Below are 19,588 nucleotides of genomic sequence, written 5' to 3' on the forward strand. Positions count from 1 at the left end.
CCCATTTAAAGCCAGACATCTGCCTGAAAAATGCAGATTGCTTTGACGCCTCCAGTATTTTGCATACCGTATCTGTAAAGGGATGGGATTCTGTACTGAATTTGAAGCTCGGAGAAAGCTTCCCTGTTTGGCAGCAGTGCGCTTTCTTAAAATGACCTCTTTGGAAACACGGCACACCCAGAGAAACCGGGTCCTTCCTGAACAAAGCCGTGTTTTGAAATACATTCATGGGCTTTTAAATCGCCTTCTGTTTGGGCCAGTTTTCCCCCTCCTTCTTCTGGTCTGTTCTAGTTTAAGGTTTAATTCTGTGGGGCGGAACTTAAGTTGAACTCTGAATAAATCCAGATCCCTGCCAGTAAAATCCTGTTTCTGTTAACAGTTCAGCACAGGAAAGTCTGAATGCTATAAACCTGATTTCTCCTCTCTTAGGCACAAGCTCATGATTGTCTCATAAACACCCAGCAATCCTATTATTATTCTATCATTTCTCTTGGTCAGAGGTTAATTTTTAATATCAAATTATGCTGTAGCTTCCCTAGCATCACACAACGCCTATCTTCAGGGTAAATTAGAAATTCAGTGCTGTAATGTGAAGCTCCAGTTGCTTCTTGGGAAGTGTGTCATTTCTCTGGTCTTTGACTAATTAATTGTGAACCTTCCCTGCAGCAGCGTGATGCAGCAGAAACATTGACTGGGGTTCGGGAGACCTTGGTTCTTCTAGACTAAATAACATTTGGCCTGCTTACCTCATAGGATAGTTCTGTGAAATAGTTGTGTGAAAGCTTATAATAAAAACATGAAAGCAGTATTATCACTCTTTTTTTTTACAAAATAAATTATTCGAGCTCCAGGAACTGGATGTTCCTTGCAAGCACAGTTTGCTCACCAAACATTTGTAGTGTGTATATAATTAGGCCTCATTAGTGTTCATTCCCTCGATAGACATTTATTTAGAACCTCCTGTGTACTGGATCTGGGGACGTGGTGGCTCCAGGAGCACCCTCACCTTCCACGAAGGAGGCCTGGGCTCCACTCCCAGCCAGTCGGTCAGTTAGAGGCCTGTGTGTTCCCATCATGCTGAAGAGGTTTTAGACTAAGACAGACGAGGAAGCTTTCAAGGTCTGGTGGTCATCTCCCACAAAATCAGCCCACGAAACCCTGTGGATCACAGTGGCCCTGTGTGCTGTGCAGGGGGTTGGCTTGTGGGGTTATGTGGGGGTGAGGGCGGCAGCTAACTCAACTGCTGCTAACCACTACATGATGCCCTAGATCTAGGCACTGGAGATCCAAAGGGCTTCCAAAAGATTGTGGAAAAATCGAATGAAAAGATAATGGGATTTTCCCACAAACTTTTTGAAGTCTCCTCATAAAGCAAGGTTAGAACAAAACAAACAAACCCTCTTTAGTTAAAAGGACACAGTAAACAAATCACTCCTATTGCTGCCTTCTGTTTCCATTTCCCAGTCAGGTGCCCCTATCCACTCATTCCCACAGAATTCCATGCCATGGTCCTCAAAGAGCCCCACTCCCTCACCCTAGCAGCCTTCCAGTACCTCCTTGTCACCCAGCGCCTGCCCAGTCCATGGCCCCCTGGCCCACTTGTCCAGGCATTGGCTGAGCACACCCATGCAGAGATCGGGTTTTCAAGCAAGTTTTGGCACAGAACAGGGCCACCTCCCAGAGCCAGCCCACTCCACTGCAGAGTCCAGCCAAGCAGACTGATATGGTCGCTTCTGTATGCCTTTACAGCAGCTGTCTTTTGCTTTTCTTTTTTAATCCTTTTGTTTTGGATTTTCTTGTTTCATCTTCACAGGTCCTCCCTCCACCTAGATTACTTAGATGCAAATCCCAGACCTACGTAAATGTAAATATTTTAATGTGTATCCACAAGCTATCATCCCTTTTGATTTTATATTTTAGACATTTTATTGAGGGCTCTTACAGCTCTTGTAACAATCAATTGTATCAAGCACATTTGTACCTATGTTGCCATTTTTAATTTCTAGACATTTATTTTCTATTGAGTCCTTGGTATCAGCGCCTCTCCAATCCCCCATCATCCCTTTTTAAAAGCATGGCCACCATACCATTATCACACGTAAAAAGTTTATTCTTTAATACTATCAACTATTGGATCATACTGAATTTTCCCTAGTTGTCTCATAATTTATTTTACAGTTTATTTGAATCAAAATCCAAATAAAGATCACATAGATTTTTCTCTGATGATTTTGTTCCTTGCATATTTTTTTGGGGAAAAAATGGATTGTTCACCCATAGTGTTCCAGTGTGCTCTCTGTCAGCATGCGTGCCATGGTGATGTCGTTAACATGCTCCTCCTCCTGTGTTTCCTTTGGGCATGCCGAGAGGTTAGAGCAGATTCTGGTTCCATGCTCTGACAAGTCACTTTCATACGTAGTGTTGAATAATGTGTTATTGGCAGCTCTTGATGATATTTCTGTTTCTGTGATTTCGTCTGCATTCCTTAGCTAGACTACTTCTATACATCGAAATATACTCGATTCACTCTGTGCTTGACTGAATAACAGAAGAGTGGCTCATACAGGAGAACTAGGAGAAGTGCTTCGCTTTCCCGTTTACTACTTTTCAAGACAATTTCCTAGCATTGCCAGTGATGGCCGTTGTTTTTGTTTTGTTTTAGTATCATCATTGCATGCATTTAAGCATACTTCACCTCTAAATTCAGTCCAGTGTAATTAATATCCTTGTCGATGTTTCCATGGTCCCCTCTTTGGTTAATAGGAGCCTATTCTAGTTGACCCCTAAATCATTTTGACACAAGCGCTGTACTAATTCACTGCCACCAAGGTGATGCCAACTCATGATGCCCTATAGAACAAAGTAGAACTGCACTCTCGGGTTTCGGAGGCTCTAGCTTTTTCTGGAAGCAGACAGCCTCACCTCTTCTCCTGCGGAGGGGCTGGCTGTGGGTTCAAACTGGAGGCCTCATGGTTAGCAGCCCAACTTGTAACCCACTTCGCTCCTTTGACACAAGTGTAACACGTGTTGGTTTTGTTTTGAGTTTTGGGGGGAGGTAGGCAAGCTTTTAATAACACTCACTCAAAGGCAGAACCATACCTGCCAGACTAACACATATCATAAAAAGCAAAGAGAGCATGAAAATAATAAATAGGTGGTAGTCCTGGGCCACCATACATCGAGCACCCTCAAAGCAAGAGAACCGAGCCAAAGGCCAGCCACCACCAATTCCATAATCTTGGGAGAGCAGTCATCTGCTGCTTCTCACAGTATGGTGTTCAGCCTTCCGCCAAGGGAGTATTTCAGTTCCTGAGCACATGTTTAATTTCGACTTCTATTATTTGGAGGTTGGAGAAGGACGTCATGGTTCGTAAAGTAGAGCGAGGCAGTGTGAAAAGAGGGACACCCTCCTTGAACTGAATTGACACGGTGGCTGTCTGCACTGATGGACTCAGACCCAGCAGAGCCTGTGCATGGCATGGCACTGGGGGGTAGTGTGTTGTTCTGTTACACGTGGTGTTGCTAGGGGTCAGAGTTGACTTGATGGCATCTAACAACAACGGAAGGAATCCTCATGGGGTAGTGGTTAAGCATTTGACTGCCTGCGTAAAGGTAGGCAGTTTGAACCCAGTATCTGTTCTACCAGAGAGATGTGGCAGTCTGCTTCTATCAAGATTGACAGCCTTGGAAACCCTGTGGGGCAATTCTGCTCTAGCTTATAGGGTCAGGGGTGGGGAACTTTTTTCTGCCAAGGGCCATTTGGATTTTTATAACTTTATTCTCAAGCCATACTGTTTCAACATTTCATTGACTCACCCTTAATGTGAAGGCTGGTGCCGTAGGAATTATTTGTTGGATGGTGAACAGCAAGTTCAGCAGTTCGAAACTACCAGCTGCTCTGCGGGGGGGAAAGGCTTTCTACTCCCATAAAGAGTTACAGTCTGGGAAATCCACAGATCAGAATGGAACTGCTCTGTGGGCTTCTGAGGCGGCTGTCAGTTCTTATGGGAACAGATAGCCTCATCTTTCTGCTGAGCGACTGGTAGATTTTAACTACTGAATTTATTGTAGTTTGTTTCACAGTTTGTTACTCTAGGATTAGCCAAAAAGTAGTCCTACTAATGTTCCATGGGTTTATCCCAACCAAAATGTGTTTATAGACATGTCAGTACAGACAAGCTCTCTCAGTAGTGTGCTTGCTGGAGTCTCATTAGGGTGTCTTCGGGGGGGCGGGGGGACCAGTCAAAGCAGTAGTCTACTGAGAGGTCTGGTGGGCCCCTTAAATCAAGAAGGTTATGGTGACTCTTTTGGAGACTTCAAAGGGACAACCTCAAAGGACACCGGATGATGACAAGGGCACATTATGAAGGCGTTTTTTGTGTTTTATGAAGGCGTTTTAAGAAAATTGATAAAATGTACTGATGAATACTTACCTGGCAGGGGCGATACCATGATCACAAAGGTGGTTTTCCCAGGGCGAGGCTCACCCATTGCACTCTGGGTGTGCTGACCCCTGCGATTTCCCCCAATGTGGGAAACTCAGCGGCATAATTTGTGGTAGTGGGGGACTGCATTCGTGCTATCCCCTGAAAGAAAAAAAAAATGCACTGATGAGAGAAAGGCCAGAAAATTTGACACCAAGGAATTGTTTTCCATCATGACAGTACTCATTCTTCAAGGGTAGTCAGGGATGATCTACTGGAATTTTCCTGGGAAGCCTTATCATGCCTACCCTAGGGCCCTGATCTTACCCCTTCAGACCGTTTTGTTCCCCAAACTTAAAGAACGTTTGATTTGAGTCTCTCAATGCCAAAACTACCATTTTGACATCGTGTCAATTGAAGAATGCAGAACTGTTTGGGGGAAAGATTAGAGAGACAGAAACATCTTCAGAAATGTATAGACCTACGTGGGATATGTAGATAAATGGTAGCTTCATATTTTAATTTTTTTAGGTAAAAGTTTCTATGATTTTATAGCAATACTTTTTGACACACCTGGAATTCATCCCCTTCTTCCCTTGGAATTCATCCCCTGAGAATTTTCTAGAACACCTCCTTTATTTGTGAGATTTGTAGACATGCGTCCTCTTTTATGCCTGATCCTGATAATATATGATCATCCTCTTTCCCCCTTCATTAGTTTTTTAGAACATTATCAACTTAATGGATCGTTTATAAAAACTAAGTTTTTAGCTTTGTTACTTTTCTCTGTTTTTTTTTCTACTTCATTGTGTTTGAGTTGTTCGTTTTCTGGTTTCTTAAAGTGAAAAAGCAATTCATTAGTTTTACACCTGTTTTCTTTTCTAATGTAAGCATTGAATGCAATGCAGATGGCCTCTCAGCATTGCTCTAGCAGTACCTTACAAGTTCTGATGTGATATATTTGCATCTTCACTGATTTTAAGGGGTTTCTAATTTCCTTCAGAATTTCTTTGACCCCTTGGTTTTCAGAAGTATGATATTTAATTGCAAAGTATTTGTTGCTTTTCTAGATATTAATTTTTTCATTTAATTCATTGAGGTCAGAAATATACTCTATACGATTTTAGTCTTTGGAGATTGAGGGCTATTTAATGACCCCATGTGTGTTCTATCTTGACCATTTGCTATGCATTTGAAAAATTTTGTAGTGTGCGATTGCTGGGAGTGGCATTCTGTAAATGTCAGGGCAAGGTGGTTTAAATAGTGTGTCCTTATTAATTATACATTTGTTCAGTTCTATTGTTGAGTAATCACCAGGTATAGTTGTGGATTTTTCTCTCTTAATTCTTCTTTCTCTCTCTCTTTTTTTTGTTATTTGTTTTATGATTATGTCTTCATGATGAATTAACAAGTATATCATTGTAAAATACCCTTTATGTCTGGTCCTACTCCTCAATTTTACTTTTACTTATATTAATAATCATATACTTTTAAATTTTATTCTTATTTTTTAATCGTTTTATTGAGCGCTCTTACAGCTCTTATCACACTCCATACATACATAGATTGTGTCAAACACATTTGTACATATGTTGCCATCATCATTTTCAAAACATTTTCTCCCTACTTGAGTCCTGGCGTCAGCTCAGTTCCCCCAACTCTTCCCCTCCCTCCTCCCTCATGGACTGTTGATAATTTATAAATCATTATTTTTTTCATGTCTTACATCGACCACTATCTCAGTTATAGGTCCATCATTGTGATTGGTTCCCCCTTTCTCCCCCACCTTCCCCTTACCCTCCTGGTATCGCTACTCTCATGATTGGTCCTCAGGAGTTTATCTGTCCTGAATTTCTTGTCATACACTTTTCTTATGGATGTCATTTGCATGGTCTATCATTTTTTCCAATCTTTTATTTTCAGTTTGTGTATTATATTTAGATTGTATCTTTTTGCAGACAGCACACAGATGGGTCTCGATTTTTTGTCTGAGTTCATTTGAAAATTCTGTAACCTTTCAAATATATTTTTCCACAAACTTTTGGCAACCACTAGTACAATGAATGTAATTATTAATATAGCTAGCTTTGGCTCCATTTTGCTCATTATTTTTTGTTCGTTCTGTCTGTGGAGCGCCCCGCTCAATTCCCCCCTTTGCTAAGCATTGAACTGTTCTTGCAGCGTTGGGGCTCAAACTCCCCAGCTATCCACGGCAGGACGGTGAGACGGCCTGCTCCTGGAAAGCGGAACACACTCGGGACCATGGAGAGAGTTGCCCTGAGTGGGAACTGGCACGATGGTAGTCATTTTGGCTGTTCTTCTTTTGAGATTGGAATCAACTCCATAACAGAGTTTGGGTTACTGGGATACCTCTTGTTAAGGATATATTTGTGAGTCAGGTTTTTTTGTGTTCGTTTTTACTGTTCTGTTTTGATTCTTCTAAGAGCTTTTAGCTGCGTATCTTCTTGTCCCCTTTTTTCAGTCTTGCTCTAGATTACAGTATGCATTCTTCATGTTCATAGTCTATTCAGAGATTATAGAAACATTAGGTAAAATGTAACAACCATGTAGTAGGGTAATTTCCGTGACTTCCCCTCTCCATCCTTTGTGCTCAGACTGTCATATACTGTACATCTACTTATGTTTAAAAACCAATAGCTTAGTCTTAAACACTACTGTTCAAACACTAAGCTCTCAACTAGAGCTTCCCAAACTTATTTGGGAACAAAAAACAAACAAAAACTCAGCGCCCCCTGCCAATGAAAACTCCTGTGCTCTAGTCCGTCATCTTTGGTGAAGTGTAGGGGGATCTGCCTTTGCAGCCCCTGGACCGTTCTCGCTCGCCCTAGCAAGTGGTGTCATTCACGTTGGGCAACACTGCTTATAAAGACTCCATGTCTTATTAAGAAATTAAGAGTATGTCAACAAAATTGAACAAACTGTTGATGTATGCAATATGAATAAATCCCACAGTAATTGAAATGAGGAAAGCTAAATGGTTCATGTTGAATAAAAGTGAGCATGTACTATATGGTTCTTTTCATTTACAACTTTAGCAAATGTGAACTTACTGTGGTGACTGAGAGCAGACCAGTGGTTTCACGAGGATGGGAAAAGGGCGGGATTACCAAAGGACGATAGGAAACTTTAGGAGGCGACATATACGTTCACGATTATCTTGATTGTGGGGATGGTTTTGTATCAGTCATATTACAATAAAGCTGTTGAGAAAAAGAGAAGAAATTAAGAGTAAAAAGTCTTTATGTTTGTCTACATATTTGTCATTTTTATAGCTCTTCATGCCCTCTGGTAGATCTGAGTTTCTATCTGGTATATCCTGTCTGGAGAACTTTCTTTAGTGTGTGTTGTAGGGCAGGACTGCTGGCAAGAAATTCAGTATTCCTTTCTCTGGAAATGTTTTTATTACACTTTCATTTTTCAAAATATATGTATGGAATTCTGGGTTGATGAGGTTTTTGCTTGCCCCTTCCTTTGTCTCCCCGCTGAGGCCTCGGCTGTTGTTTGAACAGTCCTCACTGTGAATGCGTCCTCTGGCTAGCTCAGGATGTCCTCTCTGGTTTCAGTAGGTTGACTGTGATTGGGTAGGTTTCATTTTCTATGCATTTATCCAATTGGGCTTCTGCCAACTTTATGGAACTTTCCACCTATTCTTCTCCTATTATTTTTCATGCTTTTTGTTCTCTCTTCTTGGCTAATTTTTTATATTTTTTCCAATGTTAATTCCCTTCATTTCTTCACATTAGATAATTTTTGTGAACTGTCTTCAGACTCATCTGTTTCTTCTGCCATCTACAATCCATTGGACTTAGCTTCTGAGATTCTCTATTTATTAACCTGTTATAACTTTAAACATTTTTAAAAATATAAACCATTTTATTAGGGCACAATCAAGACATCACACAATTCAATGGTTTGGTCGTTTCAAGAAGTGTAGTACAATCACTACTACAATCAGTTTTAGAACATTTTCTTCTTTTTTGAGTTACAGTTGCAACTTTATTTGAAAAACTTATCTGCCAACTTTATGTTTTCTACCAACCCCGGCAGCTGAAATGTTCCCAGCTTCTCAGTTCTTTGTTTGGGTGGTGCCTGGGCAGGAACCTCCACAGCAGCCACGGCTGCCTTTTGTGTGTCCTTGGCTGCTGCGTGATAGCCTGTTCTTGTGGGGCCTTTCTAACTTCAGGTTTCTGGTTCCTCTTGGCCATTATTATATCAGCAAGAGACGGCCAGCGCCAGCACTCTGGAATGTGACTGCGTGACGGGTTCTTTCCTTGTGAATGTCTTCTGATTGCCCCTTTCTGGGCTTCCTTCTGTAGCAAACAGTCCAGTTTCCCTGCCCAGGGTTCCTCTTGGAAAGGAATGCTGACTGGCATTTTGCATTAAGAAATTGGAAAGCTTTTCCATGATCCATGTCCGGGGTCAATCTTGTCCCTGCTGAAACTGACCTTCGTGGCTGCAGCAGCAGAGGAACAGGGAAGATGGAAAAGAGTAAAGTTCTTGCTTCTTGACTCTGACACTTAGGATCTGTTGTTGCTGATATCTTTTTTTCTTTACTGACAATCATCTTTCTTGTTTCTTTCCCTTTGCCTTTTTTATTGAATGCTAGAGATTGTAGATGTCAGAGACTGGCTTCCATCTGGTCCCTCTGGAAAGGGTTACATCTTGTTCTTGAATAGTTCAGTAACTAGCTAGCTGATCACTGTAAGCTTGTGGAGACTCATTTTCAGTTTGTCTCTAGAGCAGAGTGCATTCTTAGTTAACAGGTGGCCTTTCAGGGGTTTCATCAGAAAGTCTGAGGTGACTAGCCAATACCCCTAACTTCCAGCTCTTGTGCTCAACAGCATCTGAAATCTCGGTGGAACCTTTTCAGCCTGCAGGTGTGGTCTCCACCAGGTTCTTTGAGCTCTCCTGGGGTGTGCTTGGTTCGGGGGTCAGTCAGGAAATTAAGGGGGATTGATGCACATGGTTTTAGGGCTTTCCCTTGGTGACACCCTCCTTTCTGAGATTTCCCTCCCAAATTTCCAGCTCTTCTGGAAACTGCCTTTGCCCCAAGTCAATTAAGACTGCAACTTTCTGCCTGAGTTCCAGCTGCCCTGTCTGTTCTGTGGACTGGGTAGTGTCCTCGGGGGGAAAGGCTATGTAAATATACTAGCACTGATGGTGCAGTGGCTTCATGCTTGGTTGCTAATTGAAAGGTCAGTAGTTCGAATGCACTAACCACACCGAGGGAGAAGGATGGAGCCATCCACTTCCATGAAGATTATCCTACAACAGTATTGGAAATTGTGTGTGGCAGTTCTGCTCTGTCCTTAAGGGTTCTCCATGAGTTGGAATTGACTGGACCACAACAGGTTTTTGGCTTTATGGTCTTTTAAGGTCAAATACCCCTTAGTTTCTGTCTGCTTTAGGATTCTTTCAAATTCTTACTGCCACCAAGTCAATTGCAACTCTTAAAGACCCTGTGGGTTTGTACCTCTTGCAGCTAGCAGCCCAATATGTAACCTTTACACCAGCAGGGCTCCTGGGGTTTGTAACTCTTTATGGGAGTAGAACCCTCATCTTTCTCCCACAGAGCAGCTGGTGGGTTTGAACCACCAACTTGTGGTTGGTGGCTCAACCTGGAGCCTATTTCACCATCAGAGCTCCTGGTGAATACTCTAGTCCGAACAGCAAATAGTTTTTGACAATTAATGGAATGGTGAAGTACGCCTGGGACAAGCTACGCTGCTGTGACCAGAACCTCATGCCTTGCCTGTTGGTGTGTAGGTGTTTAGTTTTCATTTCTATAGAAATGATTTTTTGTGTCATTTACATCTTTGCTTGATCAGTCTCTTGATCTTGTTTTATGCAAATTAAAAAACTTAATTTGTGAAAACATAATGGGCATAATTTAGTTTAAACAAACAAACACAAACCTACCCTGCAGACTCACTTCCATTGAGTTAACTCCACCTCATAGTGACCCTCGATAGAGTGTCCAAGACTGTACATCTTTATGAGATTGTCCTGACTATCTCATCCGGCTCCCAAGATCTGGCTGGTGGCACGCTTGTGGTTAGCAGTGCAACACCTACCCAGGGTGCCACAGGGCTCCTTTAGTTCAGCTGGAGTCTGTACCCTGTGATTCTGCTATCTGAAGGCTGTGCAGATCGGAGTCTGCTGTCTGGTTTTGTTGGCCGTCACATGGTCCCTTGTTTCTGTAGCTGTTTAGTCATGTTTTACTCTGACCTATTTCCCCTGCCCTGTATTTTCGCTTTTTTGTACGTTTGAGGGTTCTTCAGAAGGGATTCGCTGCCTTTTCCATGTGTCTAGGGCCATCATCAGGCTGGGATTAATGGCATTCTTGGTATCTGTTTTTTTGAGACCCTCTATGTAGTATGTATTTGAGGTGCAGACTTTCAGGAGGCTAGTTCTCAGTGACTTTGTTTTCTTCTTTTGTCTTAGAGCCTGGATTTGAGACTGTTGATTTTTCTAGTGTTTCCCTTATGAATGGTTTTATCTGATTTGTGTGTGTGTCTGTGTGTGTGTGTCTGTGTGTGTGTGTGTGTGTGTGTGTGTGTACACAGATTTCTGCCCTGGATGGGCCCTGGACTTGGTGTCCTATTCTTGTGCCCAGTGAGGTCTGAAAGTGGAGGCTCACGTCCATCTGGTTTGCTGCATGCTGATGTTTGTGTGTGGAACACACCCTGCGGGCACTTCAGTTTCCTCTCTGAGTACCTGCCTTCACCGAATTCTTTTTGACCTGAGAATTGCTTATAGCCTTTTCAGCTTGTGGAGACATGTACAATGCTCATACTTTATCTGAACATTTTTGGTTGTTGATAAGTGGGAGAGAAATATTAGGTACCTGACTTATCTGTGCTTGCTATATAGACATTTTAATTTTACTGAGTATAATCTTTTTCTTTATCATTTAGCAAATAAGAGGATTGTTGTGGACTGTGAGCAGGAAGGTTTGGCATAGAGAGTGAGTATGGGAGGATGAGAAGGAATTCAAGCTAGGCTAAACTTAAATTCAAGCTGGCAAAAGCAGCTCTTTTTCTTAGTGGAGTAGTGAAAGAGCCATGGGGAAATGGGGTGGCATAGGTTAGTGGGAAATGGTTTGTGCTTTCTCATCCGGAGCGTGGCTTCCTCTTGTAAGCTCACATGGCTGTAGCAGAATTCAGCTGCTGCGGCTGTAGGACTGCGGTTCCCATTTCCTTGTTGACTATCAGATAGCAAGGGGCTGCGCTCCACTCCTAGAGGCGCCTTGCATTTCCTTCAGAGCCAGCAACAGAGTCTCCTTTACGTTGGATCTTTCTTAGCCTGTAGCAATGTGGAGCTCAAAGGAGATGGAAACTGTCAGTAAGTTAAACAAAGATGGTTTATCATGAAGACTTGTTATTAACTATGGTAAATGAATAGCTGTAAAATAGAAGGAAATTCCCTCTGATACCCCAACATTGTTGAACTCACTTGCTTTGGCCCTGTCATCAGGAGGGACCAATTGGTGGAGCAGGACACCGTGTCTGGTGAGGTAGAGGGCTAGCAAGGGCATGGGAGACCCATAGTGACATGCATTGGCACAATGGCTACCATGATGGCAATTGTGAGTGTAGCACATGACCAAACTGTGTGTCTGTTGCCCATGAAGTTGCCCTGAGTTGGAGTCAACTTGATAGTAGGTTATAGCAGTGACCTGTGGTACCCTGAGGCTGATGGAGAGCCCTTCAGGAAGGACAAACTTGGGATGGGGTTCATACTTTGTTGGAGAAGATGAAGTTCAGCTCACCGGATAGTGGAATTCCCTGGGCCTGGCCAAAGTTTGTTTGGAATTGCTGGGCAAGCAGTGGGCTGTATTCTGTGGAAAAGGGTCAAGAGGCCTGCAAAACATGCAGCCCCTGCAGGTTGACTGCTCCCGTGTTGACAGAGCTGCAGCAAGGTGATTGCGGGCCCAGGGGGCAAGGTGGCAAACTCTGGGCCCAAGTCTGGACAGGCTACAGGGAAGGCGCTCACGCCTTCTGGCCTCCAGCCCGAGAGCGCCCTCTACTGAGAAAGCATAACATCGTGCTTACTTTAAAGGAGAAACAGTCCAAGGAACTCATCACACAGTCCATTTTACAGGGTGCGTTTGGAGTGGAGAGAAAATAAATTCCAAAGTGACACACAGTTAAGGAAGAGTCCGTCCCTATTAAAGGCTCAGTGATTAGGTCAGGTTCTCAGGGTGATTGCCCTTGCTGAAAGCCAGATGACAGTCTTGTCATGGTAGTGACACTTCCACCATGCTTACTTACAGTCTGTGGTTATACAGGATGTGTACACCAGGTCAGACCTTGGGACGACCTCTGAGACGCTTGCCTACTGCTGTAGGAGTGAGTGGGGGTGAGAGGTAGCAGAGATGGGAGTGACTCAGTGCTACAAGACAAACCCCTTTATCATCCCTAGCTTGTATGTCCTTCTGTGCTTGAATGAGGTTTTAACTGTCTTCACAGAGAAAGAAGAATAGCTAGTGTGGTTTGAACATCTACTTTGTAGATGCCCCACAGAACCCTTTACACGATATTGTCTCTATTTTTAACACTGAGATGGAAATTATTACTGGCATTTTACAGAAGAGGTAACCAAGGCTCAGCATGATTAGGTCCCATATGGAGTCACTCCACTGTGGTGTGATCTAGCGAGAACAAAAATCTGGCCTCCTCAGATAGCGAATCCCCGATTGTCTGGTAGTATCTACTAACGCTGCAGCCCTCGAGTGTTTGTGCTGCTGAGATAGACTGCGCGGCATTGCCAGAGGTCATCTCTGTGGAGACAGGACAAATCACGCTCAGCCTGTCTGCTCTCTCTGAGGCTCCTGCCTCCCCGCGGCCTCAGTGGGAGGGACAGTGGCTCAGAAGAGAGGTGCTAGCTGGACTTCCCCATTCCAACCTCCAAAGCAGCTGAGCAGCTATCGCTTGATCTGTGCGTCACGGGAAGTAGCCTTTGTTCCCTGTTCCCTATCTGGATGTGGAACAAAAAGGACAAAGCAAGGCTTGAGAAAGCTGGGTTTGGGCCTTTGCTGTGGGGAGGGCATGTTTCATGCTTGGAGAATTCTAATAGCCAAGAGCTGAGCTGAGCTCGTGGTAGGTGGCCAGGGAGTGTTTGTAGCAGGAAAGCACTGTTCCAGAGCCCCTCAACCCCCCAAAGCACACTCCATACTGCCCTGGTTTTATTAGATTTCTTGGGTGGGAAATACCTAGGTTCTTGGCTTCGCACGAGAAAGAATTCATGCTGAAGCTTGGTTTGTTATTCAAATGGGTTTTTATAAAGGACAAGAAGAAATTTCAGGTTTTACAGGCAACCTTGTGAGACTGAGTGCCAGGGAGACCTTGGCATGTCAAAGCACGGCCGAGTGGACACAGGGCAGGGGCGAAGAAGAAGAGGCCTGGGGGACAGTCTTGAGGTCAAGGTATTTGCAGCGTCTGGCTGGGAGGTGTGGTTGAAAGTATTGGTTGACTCCATTGGTTGAATTAAACCCACCTGGGCCTAGTTTGGGCTGCCCAGTTACTCTTTATATGGCTGCCTAAGGGCTTGCCTGATACTCTTCCAGCCTCCTGTAGGGGGCTTTCAGGCATGGAGAGAGACAACCCCTGTCCTGTCCCTTTCTACCTAACAGTTTCTTGCCATCTGACCGCCCCTCAAGGATGGTTCTTTTGTCAGTTCATCTTTGCACCCCCAGTGCCTGGCTTGAAGTTTGGCCCTTGCATAGACTAGGACCCTCGAGGGAGCTTCGTACCATACAGAACCAGCCTGGGGTGATGGGACTCAGGAGTTCTGGGTTCCCTTCCTGCCCTGGCTCTAGGGAACATTGGTGGCACAGTAGTTAAGCACGTGGCTTCTAGCCCAGAGGGGAGTGTTTGCAACACACCAACCATGCCAAGTGAGAAGAGACCTGACAAGCTGCTCCTGCAAAAAGTACAGCATGGGAAACTTCTGAGCCAGTTCCTGAGTCCAAATGGACTTGAGAGCACGGACTTGACCTTGGGCCTTTCCAGCCTTGCGGTTCTCTGAGACGTGCCCCAGTGCCATGGCTGAGGTGGTTCTGAGAGGTGCCCTGGCACCACGACTGAGGTTGAAATCCTCTCAGATGTTTCCATTCTAGACTGGAGTTCAGGCTGCGGAGACATGTGGAACCATTTGGGCAAATGGGAAGGGTACATTCAGTTCCCTTTTCTTGTACACATGAAGTAATAGATTCATTGGAATATGATCTCTTCCTCCACCCACTTCCATCAGTGCAGAGTGGATTTTCTTCCCCTCCAGTTTTCCATCGTGTTTATCAGCTGCAAAGGGAAATTTTAAGTCAGTCAGTAGTTGGAAGGTCAGGCAAAGAGCTCAGCTGACAAGAGGAGGAAAATTCCTTCATAAAATTCCAAATGAGCATGCCTGGGTTGTTGCCTAATGAATTGTCTCGAGCTGTGGTTTGTTGGGGCCTCCTTAAGTAGAATTTTTGGCTTGCCCTAAAACAATAAAAAATAGTTCGTAAAATTAAATTGGGAAACACTTCTGGATATGGCCCTGAGCAAGCAAAGTGGGTTTGCTTCCTACTGATACTCGGTCCTCGTCTTACTTACGAAGGCTTACGGTGGCCATAAGCAGGGTCAGCTGATAGGTCAGCTTGGTTCCGCAACCCCCAAGCCTTTGAGATGAAGCTCCCTGCGAGTCCTAAGATGCTCGCCTGTCTCAGAAGGTCGCTTTCTGTAGTAGGAACTCCTCGTCTCTAATCTCCCCCAAACCAAACTCACTGCCATTAAGTCGATGCTGACTCATAGTGACCCTATCAGGCAGGGGAGGATTGCCCCTGTGAGTTTCCAGACTAGCTCTTTCTAGGTGCTTTTGAACTGCTAATCTTGCCGTTAGTACCCAATGCGTAACCACTGTGCCACCAGGACTCCTCAGTTTTGGGTCTAAAGCACCCAAACCCACTGCTGTCAAGTCGATCTTATACGGGGTTTCTGAGGCTGTAAATCTCTGCAGGAGCAAACAGCCTCCTCTTTCTCCTGAGTACCTGTTGTTGGGTTTGACCCTCCGGCCTTGTGGTCAGCAGCCCAATGCTTACTCCGGTGCCACCACTGCCTGCTGTTTAATTAGTATTAGGACCATAGACAGATCATTTAGCCTTTCTCTGCCTCCGTTCCCTGAACTGAAGTAAAAGGTTGGTTTGACGTGTAGCAACATTTGTTGTTGTTTTTTAAAAAGCTGTTGTGTGATGCTCCTGTGCAGCCAGGGTTGAGAATGACAACTTACAAAGAGTGAAGCAAAGTGCTGGGGGACTGTTTTTTGGTGATGAAAGGAGACAGGAGCGGGCTTAGGTTATACTTTTTTTTTAAAAGTATTTCTAAACATTGGTAAATTATCTATCTCTGTGCCTCCGATAATGCGGGTGGCTGTTTTTGCTGTCAGCGGCCTCCGTTGCTTACTGGGGTTGGGGAAATCCTAGGTTTGTGTGGAATTTTCCATGACTCTTAGCTCTGCACCATTTGTGTTCACTGCAGTCACTGAGCATCTCAGTTTGTCTGCCTGAGCTAGCCTGCTCTTCTTTTTTTTATAGTATCAGCTAGATGTTAAACCTCAACTACAAGTTCTGTCATTCTCTGTGTGTGTGTTTAATACCTTATTTCTAAGTACTAATCAGGGAATCTCATCTGAAGTGCCTTTTTGTTTATAAAGTGAGTCAGCAGGTGCTATCTGTTTTGGCCTGATTTCCTCAGGGGTCATGTTTCCTGCTACAAAAATTCCTTCCCCCCTCCCTCCCCCTCTGCGGGGGTGGCCTGGGCAGGTGCCTTTTCTCGGAAGGTGCAAGCTTCTGCTGTGTTGCTGGCTGACTGTCCGGTGACCAGGCCATCGGGAACAGAACCAGCTTTCTGACCCTTTGATTGGAAGCATGATTCTTATGATGAAAGTTAATGAAAGCAGAGAGATCCAACCAGAGAATCGCCCGTCTGGGTCTGCATAGGCCTCTGATTTTACAGTCTTGTCCGAGAATTTGAAATCCAGAGACTATTAGGGCACTGTCTCCTTTTCCTTCAGAGGCACGTCTCTATCTTCCATGCAGAGAGGAGAGCAGTGTCGGATTATTTTACTAAAACCCATTCTCCCAGATCAGTAGGTGGACGCTGTACCTAGTTTAGCGTCCCCCCTGCCCACCAGCCACATTGAGAGCAGTTCTGTCACTTCATATGCTTTGGAGAGGAGGTCTGAGCAGTTCATCTGCCCTGCAGGTGGTGTAGACTATGTTTCATTCAGGTCTGTGACTATTACAGTAGTGCTTGCTCCCCACCATCACTCCCTGCTCCTTCCCCCATCTTTCTTTCCCTTCCTAGTACGCCCTACTACCAGACAGTCTTTGATTATGGAAGCTCTATGGGAGTAAGGATGCTGCGTCTTCTCCTCTGTGCTCTTGGGGTCTGGAAGCTACTAGGTACTCATTAAATATTTGTTTCATAAGTAAACATGGAATGGTCTGGATGGCCAGATATTGGCTTACAGTGTTTCTTTTTGTTCTTATTGGGCCTAGCTCAGCAAGTCTTCCATTTCAATGAGCATATGAGTAACTAGAAACCTAAGTTCATTGCCTCCTATGTGATTCCGGTTCATAGTGACCTGACAGGACAGAGTAGAACTGCCTTCCAGGGCTTCTAAGACTGTAAATCACTTTGGAAGCAGATTGCCACATCTTGCTCCTGCTGCACGGCCAGTGGATTTGAGTCACCAACCTTTTGGTTAGCAGTTGAGCACTACACTACTGCTTCACCAGGGCTCCCTGTGAATTAGTACATCTTGTATAAATCTCTCTGTAACTTTTGAGCGGTACACAAAAATGTAATTCTGGTGTTGAAGAATATTGAATATACCGTAGACTGCCCGAAGAAGGAACGCTCTCTGTGGGAAGAACTCGAGAGTTTCAAAAGCTTCCACCCCATATAACCTTATAAACAAGATAACGAAACCTTGTCGCATTCCTTTAAGCATGCTACCAAGAGGGGCCAGTGCCAGGAGAAGAGCATCATGCTTGGAAAAGCAGAGGGCCAGAGAAAAGAAAATCTTCAATGAAATGGATTGACACAGTGGCTTCAACAAGGAGTTCAAGCGTACCAGTAATTATAAGGATGGCACAGGACTAGGCAGTGCTTTGTTCTGTTGTATATAAGGATTATTATGAGTCAGAACCAGCTTGGCAGCACCTCACAGCACCAACAGATGGTGCAAGTGGTTTGTGCTGCACAGCGAACCCAAAGGTGGGCAGTTCAAACTCACTCATTGCTACCACAGTGGCCTGCCTGCTTCAGTTGGATTACAGCCAAGAAAACGACATGGAGAGGTTGTACTCTGTAACCCATTGATCACTGTGAATCGGAATGGATCTGATGGCAGCTAACCAATAGCAACATGCAATAATTTAAAAGATAATTTTGACTGCGTTTTCACTTTTAACCTTAGTGACACCATTGTACTTCTTCCATAATTAGTCCATTACACAGTTACTTAACTACTTAGGTTTTAAAGTAAGCGGAAGACATTAAATATTTCTTTGGTTCAACTCTCTTGGGGCCCAACAGATATGTGACTTAGTGGTGATAGTGATTAGAAAAAGGGCACTCACGTTTTTGAGACAGTAATTGAAGGATGATGGGCTTAAAATTAAAGTCTGATGCACTAGTAAAAATGAGCCTGTCGGTTGGGTTGCAGGCCGTAGCATTTGGAGAATGACTATAGTAATAGTCGTATTTCCGGAGCCTGGAAGTTAAAATGATATTAAATTAAGATTATGTAAACATGCTTGGAAGTGTAGGCATATAAAAATCAGAATATCTTCAAACTTGGGAAAGAGATTAAGGTACATAATGAGGAAGAAGATAACCATGATGAAGCATCACTGAGTTTGGATATTTGTGGATAGGAATCAAAATGCAGTCAGGGTGCGTTCTCTAGGACGTGTTGTTATACAAGACATGCTTCCATCAGTACCATGTGTTTGGTGAACTTTTAAGTGTACTGAAGGGGTTTGACTTGAACGGATAGAGTTGACTTTATTTTATGGGTTGTGTTCCAATGTGATCTCACCACTTTGTGTTGTTGCTGTTCTCCCCCATCATTCCTTTAGTTGGCTGATTGCCATTCTGGCCCAGCTCAACCCTCTCTTTGGACCACAGCTGAAAAACGAGACCATCTGGTATCTCAACTACCATTGGCCCTGAAGACGACGACGACAACCCGGTCTACAGTGCCTGTCTTTGAGGTGACTGCGATCTTGACTTTGCAGTTTTGTCTGTCAGCCAGCTAGAGTGTGCCTGCACTTCTTCTCTGCACCATACAGCCATTGTAACACAAGTCTGCTGAAAGTAGACACGATCCAGAGAGGAGAAATGATTTAGCCACGTAGGCCAAGGGTTGTCCATAACATTCCTTTCAAGGCTGCTGTACTCTGCCATTGAAAATAGTCTGATTTACAAAATTAAGTTTGATTATTGAGAATTAGCATGGTAAGATCCAACAGCTCTAAGTGGCGGCCAGGTTACAATGGAGAATGTTCCTGCCTACTCTGGCTCGTGGGAGACCAGTGCTTTGGGGAAATTGGTCTTAAAATTGCAGCTTTCACTTGATCCTGAGTGGAAAGATTTCTTTACTGGCTTTGCGACGGTGCAACCCGTCTTTAATTTGTTCCTCCTTTTTTTTCCCTTCGGTATGCTAATTTGTTCCTCTGTTCTCATCATGTCACTAATTGGGAGTTAGCTCTCGGTGCTTGATTTGATCCAGGTTCACCATTTTTTGGCAGAGGTACTTCCGGGGCAGTGCCAGGCACTTGGTCTCCCCTTACTTCGTAGATGCAGGATGCTTTGCTTCTATGACTGGGGGCTGGTCAGTGCATTGTAGTAATGACAGCCTCATCCTCCCAGGTGCAGAGCTTCTCACCTGCCATCTGCCGACGTTGCCTACTGGTGATCGTAACCTGAACTTACCATGTCCGTAGAAAGTGCCATGTTCCATTCTTCTAATTCTCTTGTTACTTTACCATTTGATTAGCTGAAATGCCCCTAGAAAGAGGAACCTTCCCTTCCCTCATCAACCAGAAGTGTTGAAATACCTCAAGGTACACCTTTCTCTCTTTGTGTTGTTGCAGAGTG

The 19,588-nt window shown here is 44.2% G+C and overlaps 1 protein-coding gene and 1 non-coding gene across 3 annotated transcripts in view; both read left to right on the forward strand.

The window, feature by feature from the left end:
• The window catches only part of ATP6V0E1 (ATPase H+ transporting V0 subunit e1), a 41,158-nt gene that overhangs the window by 12,477 nt on the left and 9,093 nt on the right, over positions 1-19,588 (forward strand). For both annotated transcript variants that reach the window (XM_075541958.1, XM_075541957.1), the window contains exon 3: positions 18,568-18,702. In XM_075541958.1, coding sequence (XP_075398073.1) covers positions 18,568-18,661 — 94 coding nt within the window. In that variant the 3' untranslated portion in view covers positions 18,662-18,702. The remainder of the gene's footprint in view (positions 1-18,567; positions 18,703-19,588) is intronic.
• On the forward strand, positions 4,426-4,589 carry LOC142442172 (U1 spliceosomal RNA). Its single transcript, XR_012783403.1, has one exon. It is a non-coding gene; the product is annotated as a U1 spliceosomal RNA (small nuclear RNA).

This window comes from Tenrec ecaudatus, chromosome 2 (genome assembly GCF_050624435.1).
Source record: "Tenrec ecaudatus isolate mTenEca1 chromosome 2, mTenEca1.hap1, whole genome shotgun sequence".
NCBI lineage: Eukaryota > Metazoa > Chordata > Mammalia > Afrosoricida > Tenrecidae > Tenrec > Tenrec ecaudatus.